The sequence below is a fragment of the Saccostrea cucullata genome, unplaced genomic scaffold (assembly GCF_032062105.1).
Source record: "Saccostrea cucullata isolate Sc308-1 unplaced genomic scaffold, CSIRO_AGI_Scuc_v1 ctg2263, whole genome shotgun sequence".
Lineage (NCBI taxonomy): Eukaryota > Metazoa > Mollusca > Bivalvia > Ostreida > Ostreidae > Saccostrea > Saccostrea cuccullata.
The window spans coordinates 1-15,778 of record NW_026921474.1 but is presented as its reverse complement, the minus strand read 5'-3'; the positions used below and the strand labels follow the sequence as shown (position 1 = coordinate 15,778).

Here is a 15,778-nt window from a genome sequence, read left to right as displayed (position 1 = left end):
ATCTCGTTATTACGACTTTTTATCTCGTTATTACGACTTTTTTAAGTCGTAATAACGACTTTTTATCTCGTAATAACGACTTTTTATCTCGTAATAACGACTTTTTTAAGTCGTAATAACGACTTTTTATCTCGTAATAACGACTTTTTATCTCGTAATAACGACTTTTTTAAGTCGTAATAACGACTTTTTATCTCGTAATAACGACTTTTTATCTCGTTATTACGACTTTTTTAAGTCGTAATAACGACTTTCTTAAGTCGTAATAACGACTTTTTATCTCATAATAACGACTTTCTTAAGTCGTAATAACGACTTTTCATCTCGTAATAACGACTTTTTATCTCGTAATAACGACTTTCTTAAGTCGTAATAACGACTTTTTATCTCGTTATTACGACTTTCTTTTTTAAGTCTATTTTCAATGGTTTGCTATTTTTGACCTTTCCGTATTCCGGAAACTTATGACCGCCTCGTGAAGTTGATTTATACATCAAACTGACAAAATAAAATGAGTATCATCTGCTTATTAGGCACGTTAACGTTGCAGGGCGGGGGTGGAAGCTTCCCTATTATTTTCTTAAACATAACTATATATATGGTAATTTGGTTATATATAACATAGACTTTCAAGTTGATATTTTCAAAGTTTTTGTCTGTGAACGAAGAACATTTGAACAACAATTTAAACCCCTTTTTTGCAAAGAAATACATTATATAGTCTACATAGGCATTGATAATTGGGGCTTACTGAGTAGCCCCCAAACATTTTTTGTTGGTTTAGCCCCCCCCCCCCCCCCACACACTTTAGTTTGCTTTCGACACGCGCTTATGTATCATATATACTAGTAATATTTTGAAATGATTTCTGCGATGTGCAACACTAATGTCTTCAATTTAGCGGCATATTGATTTAGATAATAAGTGTGTAAACAAAACACGTCCAAATATTGTCAATAATTACAGATTTTTGTCATAAATAAATTGTCAAACTCTGGTGCAACTGTTTTTGACAATTTTATAACTAAACAATCATCGCGTTTTCAGCTACACGACACCGTTATACCGGGTACGTTTCCGTTTTCTCTCCTAGAAGGATCAAGTTAAAAAAAATATTTCAAATGAAAAAAAATAAATAAAAAGTCGTTATTACGACTTAAGAAAGTCGTAATAACGAGATAAAAAGTCGTTATTACGACTTAAGAAAGTCGTTATTACGAGATAAAAAAGTCGTTATTACGAGATAAAAAGTCATTATTACGACTTTAAAAAGTCGTTATTACGAGATAAAAAGTCGTAATAACGAGATAAAAAGTCGTTATTACGACTTAAGAAAGTCGTTATTACGAGATAAAAAGTCGTTATTACGACTTTAAAAAGTCGTTATTACGAGATAAAAAGTCGTAATAACGAGATAAAAAGTCGTTATTACGACTTAAGAAAGTCGTTATTACGAGATAAAAAGTCGTTATTACGACTTAAGAAAGTCGTTATTACGACTTAAGAAAGTCGTTATTACGAGATAAAAAGTCGTTATTACAACTTTAAAAAGTCGTTATTACGAGATAAAAAGTCGTAATAACGAGATAAAAAGTCGTTATTACGACTTAATTAAGTCGTTATTACGAGATAAAAAGTCGTTATTACGACTTAAGAAAGTCGTAATAACGAGATAAAAAGTCGTTATTACGACTTAATTTTTTTTTCTTCGTTTACTAATTTGACCCTTGTAGGCTTTCGTAGAAACGTATTAAGACAATTATCTTTTTCACGCCTCCGTAATCGAAGATTCGAGAGTATACAAGTATATAGCTTTTGCCCAATCTGCCCTTCAGTGTGTCTGTTTGTTCGCACTGTCCTTGCCCATATCTTATGACTTTCAAATTTCACATGCGTATCCCTTGTGGCAAGACCTTCTTTGGGTACCATCATATTTAATCTCTTAATTGACCTTGGAGTCTGACCCACTTTTACGAAAAATAATCAAACTTTAACCTTGGTCATAACTTTTGAACAGTTGATGCTCGGTATTTCATACTTCACATGTGTAATGTGACAAGATCTTTCAGTGGATATACATATTTGTGACCTCGACCTCAGAGTTTGACCAACTTTTTAAAAACTTTAACCTTGGCCATAACTTTTGAACAATTAGAACTAGGGCACGTGTATTTCTTGTGGTAAGAAACTTCTTTGGGTACCAACAATCTTGACTCTTGACTCAGTTCGACCTTTTGAGTTCGACTTGCATTTGAGAATGTTTAACACGTATAAACCTTGTCATAAGTTGCCATGCGGCCATCAGTGTTTCACAAACACATTTTGTAATGTATCCTTAATCGGGGGCACATATTTTCTGAATTAGCTTGTTTCTGTTTGTATGTATGTTTGCTTGAGTTTGTTCAGTCAGAGATTTAAGAGATCAAAGGTAATTTTTCTTGATGAATATGTAGGACATAATTTATTTCTGTCCAAAGTAGTGAGATATTTGACTTTACATTATCTATATTATGTCTACTGATAAAACGTGCGGGCCTTTCTATTTACGTTGAACGTTTCAATATATATTGAGAAATATCTGTTTTACCCTATCTTCGACCGTGATGTTTCGACATTGCCTCCTGCTTGTTATTGTATTGTTCATTGAAAAAGGTTTGTACTCAATTTTTAAGTATTAGAAGTTTTCAACATAAAAAATCTTCAATTTGGGCGATACGAAGGTTGAAAAATACATTTATTGACAAGCACATCTTTGTTTATGATTACATGGAGTTGATTTATTAAATTTTTTGTAAATGACAAATTAAAACAAAACTATATATGCGGAAATTTTAAAAATTGCGTTTTTAGGTCCACTTAACAGTGTTTGAAAATTGCGATACTTATAAATCCTTTTTTGTGTATGAGTAAACATATAACTTTTCATGTTTAAGGCTATACACAAGTTGATACTTGTCGAGGAGGATGGGAATTTTTTCAAGAAAGTTGTTATTACTTTGGGACCCAGAAGGCCACTTGGCCGGAAGCTGAGGTAAATGCAATTTTCATTGGTCGGTAAAAAATGTAAAGATCAAAAAATTATAATTTACGTCTAGTTCACATATTTTAGGCGTATTGTATGAGCATGAATTCCATGTTGACGGAGATTGAAACAAACGTAGAGAACAATTTCCTAGAATCCCGATTAAGGGCAATCCACAACCACAGTAAGAAAAACAAAAGTACCAATTTCATAAGAAACCTTAAATATTGGCTCTTCATGTTATGTACACTTAACTTAATTCTATTATTACATGTAGCTTCAACAACAGATCAAAACGAAGTTTCCTATTGGTTGGGAGGAAATGATATCGAAATAGAGGGGGTATTTAAGTGGGTGAAATCGGACGCGCCGTTGATATTCACTGATTGGAATCCTGGACAACCAGATGATGCTAATGGTGAGGACTGCATGGAACTCAGGGGTGCGTTCCATTACCACTGGAATGATCTTCCTTGCACCGTCCCTCACCACTTTATCTGCGAATCATCGTGAGTTTACATTTTCCTTCTAATGCACAGAAAGATAATTTGTATGATTTGGATACACATGTATGTTTTGTGTATTATGTATATATCTTACTCTTGTTTATATTAATTCCTTTTTTTTCATTTTTAGAGCGTTTGAAGCCCCCATCATAGGAAAGTGAAGATGAAAAAGAAAACATCTTATATTACTTCTGTACTCAACTAAAATTTTAATTTGATCTCAGTATTATCAGTATGTATATGTAGGGAAAAAATCTTATCCTGATTTTGGCGATCGAACGTCGATTCCATGCATTGAATCATATACATGAAAACATAAAAACTGAAAAAACTGCAGCGTTTTACAAAGAGTTTTGCCACCCGATCTATAATCCAATATTTCTCCCGCCAAGGAAGAAAGAAATCGCCATAGTTCATCTGTCGTCTTGTTCTTTTTCATGCCAATCAGATCTTTCAGAAAGTGGTGAAAGGCAGACATCATAAAATTTATAGGATAAGATGTACCTTATATTGCAAAAAAGAAATTGTCAGGATATTGAGCTAGTTATTATAAAAGTGAACACTGATTTGTTTTTCCCTCTTTTTAATTATGTTGTATTAACAGTGAAGTTCAAAAACGGGAGATAAATCGTGATATTGTGATTGTTTGCGTTTAACCAGAGACCAAACTCGCTAGAAAGGGGTAAAAAATTCGAGCGAGTTTGGCGCCTGTGGGTTTTACCCTCTGGCGCCTGTGGGTTTTACCCTCGACTGTGGAAAGTTACTACATGTAGTTTCTGCATGAACCCCCCCCCCCCCCTTACTGTTCCACCGTGACTGTTCACTAAAGAGTTTTAATTTCATGGCATTTTAAGTTCATATAGATTCTAGTAAGAATAAATTAATATCTGCAGGACATGTTTGTATATCACAATGTACCCCAATAAAAAAATTCAGGAAAAGACTGTTGTCTTAAAAAAAAATTCCATGGGGATGTATAGTATCAAATACATGTATTTAAAATGTGAACGATAAAGTCATATTTACACCCTTGTATTTTCGCAGAGCCCAAAACATTTTCCATTGATGTATAAAGACGAGTTGGTTTTGGAGATATACTCCAAGATTATCTTTTTAATTCTTTAAAACGAAAATGTTAGGAAATTCTTAAAGTATTCAAAATTCTTTGGGAAAACTTCAAATTGATGTCGTCATGGAAATGTTTCTTAATTCAATGATGCAACGAAACAAAATTAATTGATAATTTTGTCCATACACTAAAACAATAATTAAGAAAACGCGTACTAACATATGAATAACATTTTATGATGTTTTCTAGCCTCAGTTTAATTTTAAGTGCAAAAAGTTTACATATATACACATGTATTTTTACACAAAAATAAGAAAACACGATAATATGCTTGCAAATAATTAGTTTATTAAACCTTTGAATAACAGATTTTTGAAAAGAGGGGACAACGGAGCTTCAGGACATCTCTAAACGGATGCTTCGTTTACAATTTAGAAGTTTTTGACGAGGAACCCCCATCCCTGATCACTGACGGGATGGGTGTTCCAACGTAATACCCATTCCTGATCCCTGACGGAATGAGTATTTATAGAGCCAAAGTTCCGAAAGACATGAACATTTTGGAAAAGTAAAATTTTGTTTCGCAATGCTAGTCTCAGATCTGTCTCCAAGGCCCCACATTGCGAAATGAATTTTTTTTAAATCGAAAGGCAAAAAAAAAAAAAAAAAAAAAAAAAAAAAAGAAAAAAAAAAAAGAAAGAAAAAGAAAGAAACAGGTGAAATTAAAAGCCAAACACAGCTTATAAAGAGCTCGGGTGTCCCCTCTTTGGTTCCAATGTTAAAAATTACAGATTAAAGTATTGTGTTAATTAAAATTTTAGTCAATGATATCAAGAGTCTAATTCATTGGGCAGTGCTATCGATGTTGACATATTTCTCGAGCCTCTCCATCTCCTTGTGGGCCACTTCAATCTCTTTCTGGATACGGGCTTCCTCTCTCTTCTGCTGTGCCCGCTCCTGCTTCTCTGTCTGGGCTTTTTCCTGAGACTCTGTCAAACATAAAAATAATCAAATACAAAATGTTGTAATCTCAAATTGGTATAAATACTGCCACTTTTTCTTCGTCATAATCATTCGCATTCCAATCACTTAGAGCAAGCTTATGCCTACTACCGTATAAGTGAGTATAAGTGGAAATTTTAGCGAGACGCAAATTTAGCGATTTGTCCTTAAAAACGGGTAATTTATTTTTAGCGAGATGTTATTTGAGCGATTTTAAAATGCATATCAAAGAAGCTATTACAAATAAAACGCAATTAATATTTAGCGATATTCAACTTTAGCGATCTCGACACCCTCGCTAATAATGCCAAAATTAAATCCTCGCTAAAAATTCTACTTATACGGTATATTGGGTTAAAAAAGTTTTAGTATAACAATATATACATATAAGAAGCTTTGGCCATTTTGTTCTTTACAAGATTTCCCCCTTGTAATACATATTGCGACCCCACCCTACCCCACTGATCATAATTTAGACATTTTGAAACCTACACTACCCCAGAATGCTTCCATGTGCACACAAGTTTCAGCTTTTCTGGACCAGTGGTTCTTGAGAAGATTTTCAAAGATTTTTCCTATATATTTCTATGTAAAACTTTGATTCCCCATTGTGGCCCCGCCCTACCCCCGGGGGTCATGATTTGAACAATTTAGAATCTACACTACCCCAGGATGCTTCCACATAAGTTTCAGCTTTTCTGGCCCATTGGTTCTTGAGAAGAAGATTTTTTAATGACCCCACCCTATTTTTGTCTTTTCTTGATTATCTCCCCTTGTGAGGGGACTTGGCCCTATATTTTAACAATTTAAATTCCCCTTCACCCAAGGATGCTTTGTACCAAGTTTGGTCAAAATTGGCCCAGTGGTTCTTGAGAAGAAGTCTGAAAATGTGAAAAGTTTACAGACGGACGGACGGACAGCTAGACAGCTAGACGGACATGACGGACGACGGACAAAATGTGATCAGAAAAGCTCACTTCAGCCTTCGGCTCAGGTGAACTAAAAACCTCATTGAATGGATATACATAAACACCTACCTCTCCATTTCTCAAAATCCTCCTTTTTGTTTTCAAGCAATCTGGGTGGAGGCATCTTTGGGATTTCCTCTGAAACGAAGGTGAGATCAAAGGCCACACCGCCTTTCTTTTTTGTTACTTCCTTTGTAACCATTGTACGTCGTACTTTCTCGTACGCCTCTATCTCTTCCTTCATCACGCCCACTTTGTTATTTTTGGCAAAACAACTCTGAAAAAGACCCATGATCTTTACAGAGCGCCAATGCAATGACTGTATCTAACAACACACAATCTATTTGTGACGTAACAATGAGTTTGTTGATTATGACGTCATAATACTTTGCAAAGGCATTATTTAATTAAAACAGAAAAAAAATATTACATGTACAGAATATATGAATTTATGAGCTTTACATTTGATCATTCGCAATCTAATTAAAATTAGATCTTTGATCCGCTCCAGTTTTTATCGCTACACAAAGCATAGTGTACACAATCTACACCCTGTGCAGGGCCTGTGTAGGGAATTGCACCGAAAATTCAATATGGCTGACAAATGCCGAGAAACTGCAGAATTTCTTTTTCTATATTTGATATTTCCTGTCGAGTATTTGATAGGTTGATATATATATATATATATAAATCTGTGATGAATTGTTTTTAATAATTTAGTGGACCGTGTTTTGTGCATTTTATGGAAAATGAAAAACTTCATATTTTGTAAAATAAAATATAAGCAAGTTTTGCAAGTTTGAGAGTTAAAGTCTCTAGATATTTTGGACTTTGGCTAGATATTTAGTTATAGGGGTTATATATATATATATATATATATATATATATATATATATATATATATATATATATATATATAAAATCTTTGCCTTTTCATGAAATGAAAGACATCTGATCTAAAATTTAATTGAGGTCTTCTTTTAGCCATAAGAAATTATGATATAGAATTTCATTGCAAACGCTCATATAGATATGTGCGGTAGGAAACGAAACAGTCGAATTAAAACCATGCACCCCCTTCTCCTAACCATGCTAACGACGATAAGATTAGGGTTGGCTAATCAGAGTAGAGAGTGAAAGTGTAACTGTTAGACAGACAGACAAACAGACGTCCGGACAGACAGACTGACATACAGATAAATCCAAATTAATATACCCCTCTTTCAACGAGAGATTGAGCGGGGGGCATAAAATGTTTTTAACATGGGCTTTGTATTTTTTTCGGAAAATTTGAATCTGTTCTGTTTGAATTTTAGTATATGCAATCCGAGTTATTTGGATGTTTGAATTTCAATTTTCATGTAAACAAATGCATCTAAATGATCAGAAGATTTGTCACACCTTAAAATATAACTAATAACTGACAATGTAACGCAGGATGTGAACTCGAGGAGGTAAGAAAATTAAAAAGATTCAACATATGAAGTGCTTTCTTTTCGATGAAAACGAAAAAGATAGCATCTTTTCATCAATATTGCGAAATGGCTCGTGCAAATTGGAAGTCCTCATTAAACACTAAAACTGATGGAGGCTATGTTAAGCTACTGCATATAAAATGGATATTGAATGGTAAAGAAAGATACCAAGTTATATTTTGTTACATTTATATGATTGTTTGCAAAACTTAAAAAGATAAGCCTTCCCACTTTATTAAAACATTATACTCCTGCCCCACCCCAAAATGAGAGGGCTACCTTATTGCAACTAGGGATGGAGAAACTAAATTAAAAAAAAACATCTGATAAATATTAATGCATTTTTTATAAGCAGATCTTCAGAGAAAAGGAAGTACAGTGAGCTTCCACACAATCAGTCATGGCGGACAGCGGTGACAGAAGGCAGGACAGAGGTATGTTAATTAGGGAATAACTATCTTCTAATTTGGTATTAGCGAAGCCGGTAAAACGGATGTGTGCAACCTTTAAATCAGCATTAACGGTTGCAAATACCAAATTAGAACTTAGTTATTCCCATTCTAATGTAATCTATGCAGTATTGCTGTTTACGTCTTATTTTGTTGAAGTTTTGTTATATGAAATATGTCACGGAGCCTTGTGTTTTTTGCATCGCTCTGTTTTGCCGTCACAATGGAAAGCTTTCACTCTTAGACTCATTAATGCTCATTTTACTGCTTTATACATCAGCACATTAGCCAATCAAAACGTGTTTTACAAAACAATTGCATTAGAATGGTTGTTTTACACTATTTTTATGAAATAAAGAATCAGCAAACTGTTAATTTGATGAAGTGAAAACCAATTCCTACAAAAGGAGGGAAAAAAAACCATGCACAAGTTGTTAGTCACAGGTTGTTTCCTGAACACATGAATGCATGTAATGAGGCATGTAATGTGGTGTCAGTCACCACAGTTAGAATATGTCCCATATACTTGCAATGTACCAGCAGGCTATTCTATTTTTTGAGATTGCTAACATGGTTTAGGTTTGATATCAGTTATTATCAGATTCATAATTCCCATTCATTAGCAGCATTAATTTAAATTGAAAGAGTTTTATTTGCAATCAATGAAACTTTTTTTAAACACAGTGACATGGAAAAATTAAACATGTTAATGAAAAAATTAATGACTTTTGTCTGTCTTTTATAATTGTTTAAATCATGTTCCAAAAAAGTTGCAAATAAAATTTCAGTGCATTATCTGACCTTCTTATATTAAATATATGTTTTATTCATTGCGGAGGGTTAACTGGACTAAAATTGATAGAAAAGTGAAGAGTGAGATGCCTATCCCCTACGTTTGATGTTGTCAATGTTGATTTTCAGATGAAGAGGGTGAGGAGAAGCTTAAAATGCAGGAAGCAGCGAGGAAGGTTCTCCAGAGGCAGACAGAGGCAGAAGGCCAAGGAGTAGGTAAGGCAAACTTTTGTATACTAGCCTTATTAGGAGTTAACAAGTCCTTTAGTTAGTTTATAGAGATAAGCAGGGAGTAAAACTTGAGTCAGAGTTTCTTTATGTCTATACAGTAATCTCTTTGGAGACCAGAGTTGAATTCCTGAGAATCTAACCTCTTTAAAACTGTTTATTGAGAAGGAGTCAGAGGCCATAGATTTAAATCATGGATGTAATTAAATTTAAGAAAATTATTTCATTATTAAGGTCTTCCGTTTCCAACGGAAGACCTTCTACTGATTCTGTTGGTAAAGATTATTATTCTTTTTTTTTTCTTCTACTTCCTAGACGCCAACTTTGAAGCCTCATATCTCACTCATTTCTCAATTGATTTCGCTCAAATTTTCAGAGGTACTAGAAGTTACTAAACTCTATCAGAATGCTGTCTAAAATTTCAAAAAGCCACTTCCGGTTTTGAGTTATTTCCCTTTAAACGAAAATTTATAGGCTTTTGTTTCCAGACAAAGGCTCAGAGACGGCTAAAGCTGGAGCAGAAATTCTACTGATTTTAGATAATAGAAGGATTGAAGTTGTGCACATCGGTTTTTGTTTTTCGATTTCTTTATTCAAGATGGCGCTATATAGGGGTCAAAAATTAGAACGCTTAAAAGAACCAAAAATTACTTATATTTTGTTTTTTTATCTTGTAAACTGAAAATGTTTTGTTAAAATATATAGAACATAATTTGTGCTGAATTAGAAGATCTTTCAAATGATGTGTCGGAAAAAGAACTGACCCCTAAATTAAGGGATCTAGAATGGCCAAAAGCTTTTTTTCCAGATTTCTCAAAAAGTATTCAGAATTTGTTATACATCAATGAAGCAAAGTTGTAGAAATCTCTGGTAAAATCTACTGATGTCATCAAAGTACGTCCTGTGACGTCACTTCCGGCCAAACCGGAAGTAGTTTGAAACTGCATATTTTTGACATGTTTTGGGGAAATATTTGTCACTGGAAGCATAAAACTTAATTTTGTCCGTCGACGTCACTTCCGGTCAAACAGGAAGTAGCAAAAATGGCTTACTTTTGCAACTATCAACATAGATTTGGAAGATTTAAATCATTAGAGACGTCATTTCTCTCTTCTTTTTTTTAAAATAAAACTTACTTCCGGTCAAACAGGACGGAAGACCTACTCGTTGCTTTGCAACGAGCTTTGCTCTAGTTTAACTTTAAATATTTTACTTCTTTTGCAGAACTACATGAAGTTACTGGTATGTATGAACTGTAATTGGTGTTATTAAAAATGCACTTGACTAATTTGACCATAGGAGATACATGTAATATGATGGACTAAAACAGATAGCATGTAAATACTGTTTTGGGGGGCATTGGAGTATCTGTAGAATGTTTATAAATATGAGGGCAATTCCCTCATGGGCTGATTTCATGTACATGTAGTCTTTTACAATTCTGTAAACTGAATACTACAATATATTTTTAAAAAAAATCTTAATTATATAGAAGCAACATTAGTTAGTTGAGGGCTGTCTCCTCTTAATAAGTAGTTTTGTCATCGGTTCTGTGTCAGAGACTATAAATGGTTTAAGTATCAGAGTGTGATAAATTTGTGGACCACTGCCCACATTACTGAATTACAATCATGTACATGTACCAGTTTATACTGGTATATTATTTCAACTTGCATAAAAAAATAGTTAATGATCAGCCTTATATGTTTATAAAAAATGTAAAGGTTTAAATGTCAATTTTAAACTTTTACATAATTAATGGTATTTATTGTTTAATATTTTATTTACATGCACTGTATTTATATTAGCAAACTTGAGAGCAAGTAACCATAGCATTCCACACCATGACAACAGTGCAAATCAGGATGGTAAGTCACACTTTTTGTAAACAGCATTGAATATAATAGACCACACTTTTTATTTTTACCCAGTTTCTTTTTTTGGAAAGGGGGGGGGGGGGGGTTAATGCGTATAAAATAAAATTCATATTTCCATCTGACTGTTCTACCTGTTGTGCAGGTTATGGGTATGTTAGAGAGAAGGTCCAAGCTCAGTATTACATATTCAAAATGATTCTTTAGATGTTCATACTAATACAGTTCAGGCCTGGCGGCCAAAAACGTAGACAAGCTCACTTTTGATCTTGGTCTCACTTTTATCAAAGGAATATATCTATAGTGGAAAAGTGAGACAAATCAAAAGTGAGCTTTTCTAAATTTTATGGCCCCCCAGTTGTCCTTGACCAGAGGATCCTTAGCCAAGATCATTTTGTCAAGTTCACAAGGTGCAGAAGAGCAGTGTTTTGTTAGGATTTAAGCAGTGTTATGCAGATGTTTGACTTATGGTTTATCGTGATAAGGAATATGTAAATAATACATTTGTAGTTCAAATATTGCATTGAATCTTTTTACCTGTAATCTTATTATACTACAGAGTCTTTTTAAGCAGATTTTCAAGTAAGCAAGCTCACAGGGGGGCATTCATTTCCTTATGACAGTTCAAATTATTTGTGTGTTCTTATCCAGAAACATGACATGGCGTTGGATTTCATCAACACCTTTGTATTTTGATTTAATGCAGAAAATTTCAAAGTTATTGATTGTTTATGCCTAGGTTTATTTATACAGATGATATAGTAGTGACCAATAACCTGAATTTTGTAGATCAACTACCAACATATGAGGAAGCAATGAATACGAGGTAAGGAAATGTATGAAGTCCAAAGAAAACAAAAACAGAAAAGATAGGTAATAAGTTTTCTTTAATGAGAATTTTTTCAATTGAACTGCGGATAGCAAGTTTCAAATTTTGAAAGTAAAATAAAATCTTTCCGTTGTTTCCATTACTGTAAACCAACTATTCGCACCATCTTTTATTCGTGATTCCTCGGATTAAAATCAATTTGTGAGGAATAATTTTCATGATTGATGAAACATTCTCTACACATGAAGAATGCATGTTTTAATGAGTTGCCATTGGTGAAATAATGAAAATACAGGCATTTTAGTGAAAAGAATTAATATTAGAATTTTCATAACAATTTTGATTTATCTTACCATGAGAAATTGAGCTGTGGTATATGTTATAGAATTTACCAGGCCTTCAGAATGCAAAGTCAAAGTTTGAAATAACAAAAATAATATAAAATGTATATAAACAATTCACCTTTTTATGTCAGAGATCAAAGTCATGATGATCAGGGAATTTCCTCATCAGTTGATGATCATCGAATTTCGTCACAAGAGGAAATTGATGAAGTGGAGCGTGTAAGTAGATGGGGAGAGAGGAATATCAAAAAGAATGTAAAAATTCACACTATAAGGTGTAATGATCACATTTTGTGTTTAACTTTTTGATTAACAACTACTTTTAGATTGTGAATACATTTTAATGTTAAATAAAATGTCTATTATTAGTTAAAAATGCATGTAATTCTTCTAAAAATAATTTTATATTGATATTGTATTTTAGCGTCCCCTACGACCCTCGTATCGACCTCACAGTCCAGGGGCCAGGAGGGATTTATATATAGTTCCAAGGACAGATCAAGATTTTGGTAAAAATTCATATAAAATTCAGATAAATGATAATTATTGAGTGGATCAGAAAAACTTATTTTGATTTGATTAGATTGCTGTCTGTGTTAATTATTGCATATGCATGACTAAATGTATTGTATAAAATATTTGTGATTATCTGATTTAATAAGTAATTTTGACACATTGATTGTATATCTGATTGATATAATATTTGATCATTGTATTTCAGCTTCTAATGATGTCCCTGAACCACATAAAACTCCACCGGCTTCTCATTCCGCCTCAATGATGTCATTAGGTGAGGACCAATCAAATTACATATGTACCCGGTAAATTAGATACAGTGTAATACATAATACATTCCATTTCTCTGCAAAAAAAAATTATATATTTTTACAATAATAAAAAAAATTCAACTTCTTATGATAACCATTGGACTTTCTTGGAAGTATTCTTTTATGAAATGAATTTCTTATTCTTAAGTTTAAATGCTACATCACATTTAATTAAATCCGAAACTAATCTTCTTGTAGAAGAACCTCCGACACCCATACCAGAGCCATCTCCTGTGGGTGTATTTACAGTGGAGGAAGGGAGAACTCAAGACAGGTACAACGACATAGTATTGTATCTTAAAATAAAAACATTTATTATACCCCCTGCTTGAAAAGTGGTGGGGGGGGGTTACATAGTGATTGGAATTTCCTTTAATCTCTACGTCCGTCTGTGTCTGTCTAGCTGTCTGTACATCTGTTATGCTTTGGGGAACCTATATCTTATCTGCAACTCCTCATATACATGTACCACTGACTGAAATTTATTGAGACTTTTACAGAATCCTTGTTACATAGAGCCATTGTGCGCCTCCTGTTTTATGTTTTTGATCTGACACATATTTAGAGTTTCTCACAGAAAAACTTGGACACTGCCATTCTTTCATTTGTGGTGAAGGGTACTCATCTCTTATGCACAACTCCTCCTATACAACTGAGTAAAAATTAATGATTCTTTCACAGATTCTTTTTATTACATAACGCCATTATGCAGAATGTGCACCTCCTATTATTATTTCGAGCCTCCCAGAGCAAAACAAGGATGTTGCTATTATAACCACATGGGAGACGAGGGTATCATTTAGTGAGTTCAGTGCTCACAGTACTTCTAATTTAGACCTGAAAGAAACTAGTTTGCTTTTAATGCGAAAAAACTTTAATGTGCAAATATCGCTAACAGAATGCTACTATACAAACTTTATGTCAAAAAGCTCATTTCTAAAACGTTTTGTAGGATAGAATTTGTTTGTTGAGCATTGTTAATTTGTATTTTCTGACAGAGAGGAGGAGTCGGGATCTCGTCTACAGAAGTTTATTCGCCGTCGTATGGAGAACGTATCGTTTAATCAGCTGTGCTGTGCTGTCATTCTGGTGACTGGGATCATCTCAGCCATTGTCTTTTTAGGGGTTTTCCCTGCCAGCTTTGTGTATTTAGATTATCATAAGGTAAAAATGTAATTCTTATAAAAGTTTATCTTATCCACAAAATAGTGATTTAAAGAAAATGTGTCCTTTATAGGGAGGTATTACATGTACATGTATTTATTAAAAATTTCTATAAATAGTTTTTATTCAGTTGATTTTTGGAAACTTTTAAAATGCACGGCAATTCAAAGCTGCATTTGATAATATCACCTTAAAAGCTTGTGAAGAAAATTGTCCACTTTAATGAAGAAAAAGTCCAACAGCATTTTAAATACATGTAATAACCTCTTTCCTCCAACTACTTTTTACTTTTTATTTGCGAGAACTTTATTTTCGCGTAATTACGCGAGACAGCGTGCTCGCGAAAATTTATTTCACGCATATAATAGCATTCCTTAAGATCATATAGGGCAATAACCACAATTCGTGAAATTTTTATCTCTCTAATCATGAGTCAATGACTATCTCGCGAAAATAAGGTGTCGCGAAAATTTAGTGATCTACAGTATTTGAATTCATCTGAAAATAAGACAGCACTGATGTTTTATTAGAGTGAACTTATTTCTTTTTTATAGATTGCCATGAAATATAACAAAATTACTGGTGTGGTGGATAGATCCACCACTTATGAGTTTGGCTGTTATATCCTGGGCCCTAGTGTGGGCTTTCTGGAGTTTGATGCGACTGCCCACACTGTGTCCAAAACTCACGGTGTCTTCACACTTGACAAGCTGCCCATCGAAATTACCTACCATGTGCAATACTTCCTTAAGTAAGAATATAAAATTAAACCGTTATTCAGTAAAGCATGCTTATATAGCAAAGTGAAAACAGACATGGAATCTTGATTTGTTATAATCTTAATTAATTAAATCCATTACAATTTAATACAGAACATTTTGAAATCACAAGGATTGAAATTCCCTTTGATGTTCTGTTCATGTATAAGAATTTTTGCTAATACCATATTTTGATATATCTTGATGCTTCACTAGTCTTTAAAAATTTCAAAACATCCCAATGAATGATCATCTATTAAACTTTTGAATCTATCTTGATTACAGAAAGAAGGAGCTTGGAGATCTCCATAAAGAATTCGGAGTGGATTATGATTATGTCATTAGAAGTGTCATAGAGAGTGAAATAAAGAACCTGGCGGTACCTTTCAGTGTGGATCAGTTTCGATTACATCGACCCACGCTGGAGAAATATTTTCATAGAAAATTAAGAGAAAGGCTGGAAGGTATATG

The 15,778-nt window shown here is 33.5% G+C and overlaps 3 protein-coding genes across 3 annotated transcripts; 2 read left to right on the top strand and 1 right to left on the bottom strand.

Moving 5' to 3' along the window:
* Positions 1-2,518: 2,518 nt before the first annotated feature.
* Positions 2,519-3,746, top strand: LOC134260062 (perlucin-like). Its single transcript, XM_062742648.1, has 5 exons — positions 2,519-2,652; positions 2,934-3,031; positions 3,110-3,206; positions 3,300-3,531; positions 3,659-3,746. Exons 1-5 carry the CDS (start codon positions 2,604-2,606, stop codon positions 3,687-3,689), a joined length of 507 nt encoding a protein of 168 aa, XP_062598632.1. The 5' UTR covers positions 2,519-2,603; the 3' UTR covers positions 3,690-3,746.
* A 1,553-nt stretch (positions 3,747-5,299) lies between these two features.
* Positions 5,300-6,924, bottom strand: LOC134260061 (uncharacterized). Its single transcript, XM_062742647.1, has 2 exons — positions 6,637-6,924; positions 5,300-5,586 (listed from the first exon to the last, which is right to left on the bottom strand). The coding sequence occupies exons 1-2, from the start codon at positions 6,857-6,859 to the stop codon at positions 5,441-5,443; spliced, it is 369 nt and encodes a 122-aa protein (XP_062598631.1). The 5' UTR covers positions 6,860-6,924; the 3' UTR covers positions 5,300-5,440.
* A 999-nt stretch (positions 6,925-7,923) lies between these two features.
* On the top strand, positions 7,924-15,771 carry LOC134260060 (uncharacterized; the record flags this gene model as incomplete). Its single annotated transcript, XM_062742646.1, has 13 exons — positions 7,924-8,021; positions 8,398-8,476; positions 9,413-9,499; positions 10,736-10,753; positions 11,320-11,379; positions 12,175-12,211; positions 12,690-12,777; positions 12,983-13,067; positions 13,280-13,348; positions 13,584-13,659; positions 14,384-14,549; positions 15,104-15,300; positions 15,593-15,771. Coding segments are annotated over exons 2-13 (1,096 nt in total), but the record flags the coding sequence as incomplete, so codon positions are not given.
* Positions 15,772-15,778: the final 7 nt, after the last annotated feature.